At 41.0% G+C, this 4928-nt stretch overlaps 1 protein-coding gene across 1 annotated transcript; it reads left to right on the top strand.

Annotated features, from left to right (window-relative positions):
• Window positions 1–1956: 1956 nt before the first annotated feature.
• On the top strand, window positions 1957–4565 carry c1ql2 (complement component 1, q subcomponent-like 2). Its single transcript, XM_018696572.2, has 2 exons — window positions 1957–3294; window positions 3566–4565. Exons 1-2 carry the CDS (start codon window positions 2713–2715, stop codon window positions 3743–3745), a joined length of 762 nt encoding a protein of 253 aa, XP_018552088.1. The 5' UTR covers window positions 1957–2712; the 3' UTR covers window positions 3746–4565.
• Window positions 4566–4928: the final 363 nt, after the last annotated feature.

Genomic DNA, 4928 nt, shown 5'->3' with positions numbered 1-4928 from the left:
TTACAGGCATCAATATCTAAATATGGCATATGAGCTGTACTAACATAGACTAAAATCTGCCCCTTTCATTTAATGCCAGCTATAAAGGAAGGTACAGAGGCAGTGTCTGGTTTGTGTCTTTACAACAAAAAATTATGTAATATATTGTAATGTAAAAGATACTGCACAGAGGCAAAATTAAGGTACTTTGGTTTCAAGTTATGATGTCGTGTATGTGGAATACTGTGGACTAAATGTGTACATTCACACACACACTGAATATGCATTATTGAGTTTTTAAAAATCAAGCTGAAAATGAATCTGTTTTATTTAAACTTTTTTCTCAGATCCACAAGTATGCTAATCATCAACATAAAACAATTTCACTTGTAGGGAGTGTGGTAACAGTGTGGAGGATCTTTAGCTTCCTGTTTGTGTGTCAGTGCACTTGTCTGCATAGATTGTGTTCATGGGCCTGCTTGTGTTATGCAGCAATGTTTGTGTCTGTCCTTTTGTGTGTGTTTATGTGTCTGTGTGTGTGTCTGGCACTCATCAGCAGAGAGAGGGAGCTTCAGGGAATTGACATGGATGCTTTGTTAGCTGCTAGCTTAGTCTACTGAGACAAGGGGATATGAGAAGTTAAATCCCAGATATGTGGAGATAAGGATTAGCTGCTCCTGACAACAGAAGGCAAGTCATGTCTCTGTAGCAGATTAGGAAAGAGAAAATTGACACCAACCAACTTTTAGATGGCTCCAACTGTAGGAACGCTCTCTCACCCAGAAGCTAAAGGTGGTGGTACAGGGCAGGGAGAAGCTTCCAAGGGCCTGTTGTGTCCTCTAGAGAGGAACCTCTGAGCATTACTTAATTTAAAATCAGAGGCTGGATGAGGAGTCAAATGAATACATGGCAAACACACCAAGAAATTTCATTCTAATGTAGGCCAGCTCCCAGCGTGCATTTGGCCACTGATGAAGTGCAAGAGCTGCAGCTTTCACATCAGACTAAAAAGAGCAAACTTTTCAGCAGTTGCAGGTGTTTTACACATGAGGTGAGACTTCTCATGTTGTTAGGGTCGGACCTTACATTACAATGGAAGGGGTGGAGGCAGATTTCTCCAAAAGGGCATATAAAACCAAATATATTTGACTGGTTAGATACCACTATAGCTATGTGTTTTAACAATTTGAGCAAACCAACCCTTATGTTTCAAGCATTCACACTATTGTTCTTCTATTTTTTATTATTATTATTATTTTTCCATATGAATATGTTATGCTTTTTGCAATTTTACTACCACTACAATTCATTGTAGCACCACACAGTTCCCTGTGGCCTTCTGTGGTGCAATGGGTAAAGCAGTCGCCTATGAATCGTGAGACTGCCGGTTCAAGCTTAGCAGTGGTTATAGCTTTTTAAAGAATAGTATGACTAATAATAATAATGAAATAGAAGAGCAATAGTGTGAATGCTTGAAGCATTCACACGCATTTTCTGCAGGAAATGCATATTATCTAGTTGGAAGTTCTGACCCTATGAGAAATTGTTCCTTTGCAACTGATCCTAGGTGTGTCCTATGACCTGATCTGTGATTTAGTGTTGTAACTTATAGCGTCAGGGGACTCACATGAGACATATTGAAGAAAATAACTCGCAATTTATCAAAATCAATAAAATAAATCAAAAATATAGTCTTTATGAACCCCTTTTCCCAGAACTGGCAACTAGAGCCACAGAAAACATTGTGCAACTATTTTAAAAGTAATCTATCTGTATGGGCAGTGGTTTTTTTTATTTGTTTATTCATAAACAGGGACAGTGTACTTTAAAAAACATTTTGGTAAAGGTATTAGTTAGACAAAGGATATATTTATCTGTAGTCTCTTGCCAGATGTTATAAGGTGTCCCTTAAAAGAAGCAAAATATATAGTATCACAGATAAAAACAATAAAAAGAATGAAAATTAGCTATTAGTTAAATTAGTTATCTGACTAGTCTGGCTTGGGGTGGACCAGTTTTCTGTTCTTAATTTTTGTTACTTTACTTGGACACACCTTTTCATGCAAGTTGCACGATTGAACAGCTCCATTTGAATTAATTTGTTCAGCCCCTCCTCTAAGAGACATATCCTGCATTAAGATGATTTTTCTGTAAATGAGGGAGTAAAAGAGGAAATGTCTCACAGCCTGCTAGAAATTCAAAGTGTAAGTGAATGCGTCCTGATCCTATTCCCTTGTAGCTATGAGAGAGATTTATAATTCATACATAAAGATGACATGATTATTGTTGCAGTCTTAATCCAAATTGCAATAGGTTTTGCTCTAAACTTGTTACGTCAGCGTCTCTCGACTCCCCTCTCTCTTGTTGCAGACAAATCCGCTGGAAGCCTCTTTCTGCTCGGAGACCCGCCGCGTCCAGCAATGCCAAAACTAATATTTCCCTTGTCAACTCAGTGAAGCCAAGTGACAGTGGCATCGCGCTAAAACTGCAGGGTGAACTGGGCTTTAGGGTTACAACGTGTCTCTCTCTCTGTCCCTCTCTCTCCCCCCTCTCTTTCTCTTCTCTTAATCCTTGAATTGAGTGTCACCGGTTTGATCTACTCTGTTTTTGTCGTGGCTTATAGCGCTCCCACCACCTTCCACCATTACGTCCCAAAGAAAGGCTGACTTTTTAGCGCTTGTTTCTCGGACTCTCCAGAGAAAGAGAATCGTCGCCGCTGTGGTTGGCATCGTCATGGTTTTGGCTCTCATCATTGCGATTCCCCTACTGGTCCAGACGTCCAAAATTAATGCGCACTACGAGATGATGGGCACCTGTCGGATGATCTGTGACCCGTACAATCCCAAACCAAGTGCTACGGCTTTGGAGGTCATGCAGGACTTGAGCGCTATCCCTTCTCCGACTCTTGTCCAAGGGACTAAAGGCGAGCCGGGACGGCCAGGGAAACCCGGGCCGAGGGGGCCACCCGGGGAACCGGGGCCACCGGGTCCGCGAGGGCCGCCGGGGGATAAAGGTGATTCTGGAAAGACGGGTTATCCAGGAGTAGTGGGCACAGCGCGGACCGAGACCGGCGGAGAGCTGGGATCTGCCATCGGTGGGGCAAAGATAGCATTTTATGTGGGTTTGAAAAACCCTCACGAGGGATATGAAGTGTTAAGGTTCGACGACGTTGTCACGAACCTGGGAAACCACTACGACCCGACAACCGGGAAGTTCACATGCCAAGTGTCTGGGATTTACTACTTCACCTATCATGTGCTTATGCGCGGAGGAGACGGGACAAGTATGTGGGCAGACCTATGCAAAAACGGACAGGTAAATATTCCCTTTGTCTACCCTTAAAACCTGAGCTATGCACGTGATAATTAAATACATTAATTAACTTTTCTGGTTCGCGTGTCAATCAGCTCTCCCCTGTGCTCAGTAAAACTATCAAACGGAATCCTCGCGCCTTATCGTGAGCCGTGATATAAATGCTAGGTATTTTATGGTTTGAGTAATCGCAGGCTGCGCCCTCACCTCACCTCACCTCATTAATCCTGCTTTAAATTAAACTGCTGGGTCAAAGCTCTCTTTTAATTTGCAGGTCCGAGCCAGCGCCATTGCGCAGGACGCCGACCAGAATTACGACTACGCTAGCAACAGTGTCGTCTTGCATCTGGACTCCGGGGACGAGATTTATGTCAAATTGGACGGCGGCAAGGCGCACGGCGGAAACAACAACAAATACAGCACGTTTTCCGGTTTCCTTTTGTACCCGGACTAATATGGGATAATCACCACTCAATCCCAGAAATGTTCCGTTTAATTCAATCAGCAAAGGTGATACAGACCGCCAAGAAGAAGATGCCACCCTGCAACCAAGCACTCTCTCGTAGTCTGTCTTAATATCTAATTTCTCTGATTACAATTTTTGCCGGCAGGGCTCACATAATTCCACTTATTTGCACAATAGTTTTAGCTGCCTTGCTGATTGTCACTGGCAACAAGCAAAAAAGCAGTTCCTCAAATGGTTTGTTCTGCTTTGGATATAAGTGAAATTATTATAACAAATTACAGAAATTACATATTAAAATAATAACGTCAGAGTTATTTCACCCCATTGAGACTCTGTTACAGATGAACTGCCTTTATAAGAATTCATAGTCTATATTTTCAGTGCTGGTGTTGTTGCGTTTTATGTGCATTTTGTGGAGTTGAGGTTATTCATTGCCCTATGTAGGGGTGTACTGAAACTGAACTGAAAAGACCTTGAAGACGACTCCTGTATACAGAGGTCATTGCTGTGTGATGTGATGCAATTTTTGCTTGAATGTGTGTCTCAGAAATATATATATATATATATATATACACACACACACATATATATATGTATATATATGTGTATGTGTGTGTGTGTGTGTGTGTGTGTGTGTGTGTAGACACACTACTCATATCTTATGTATGCACTTACGTATATATTTAGAAATGGAAATCAACAAAACCACATAAGCTGTAGGCTACAATTATCTGTTTATCCAGTGTTGCAAAAATGTTTCTATATGTCTTTGTATTCCATTATAAATGTTGGTCAGTTATTTCAATAAATTAACATGTTTTCTAAGTTGGTGTGGGATTTTGTTGCTGTCAGTAAGACCCCTAAGGTGCAGTCTTAGTAGAACTGAGGCCAGATGTTCCATGTGATCTGAAAAAAATCTGATTATACAGCAGGAATGAGTTGAGTTGATGAATTAATAGGCAGAGCATTTTTTCAGAAGATAGGATCAATCCGCAAAAATACAATTTCACAGTGATTTTACCTCTGACAACAAACTTTTATAATTAGCCATATCTGATCTCAGAATCCACTTTGTGTCTGAATACATGTGTGTGACATTACTACAATTACTTGTTTTTGAGTACTTGTAGCTACTTCTAAACAAGTGGTTCCCACTGTGAAAAAAACAAAA

Source organism: Lates calcarifer, linkage group LG1 (assembly GCF_001640805.2).
Source record: "Lates calcarifer isolate ASB-BC8 linkage group LG1, TLL_Latcal_v3, whole genome shotgun sequence".
Taxonomy (NCBI): Eukaryota; Metazoa; Chordata; class Actinopteri; family Centropomidae; genus Lates; species Lates calcarifer.
Note: the sequence above shows the minus strand (reverse complement) of the source record. Positions and strands in the feature narration are given on the sequence as shown.

Coding starts and splice junctions, on each gene's coding strand:
- c1ql2 (XM_018696572.2), top strand. CDS start 2,713: ATGGTTTTGGCTCTCATCATTGCGATTCCCCTACTGGTCCAGACGTCC. Junction 3,295..3,565: donor ACCTATGCAAAAACGGACAG/GTAAATATTCCC, acceptor TTTAATTTGCAG/GTCCGAGCCAGCGCCATTGC.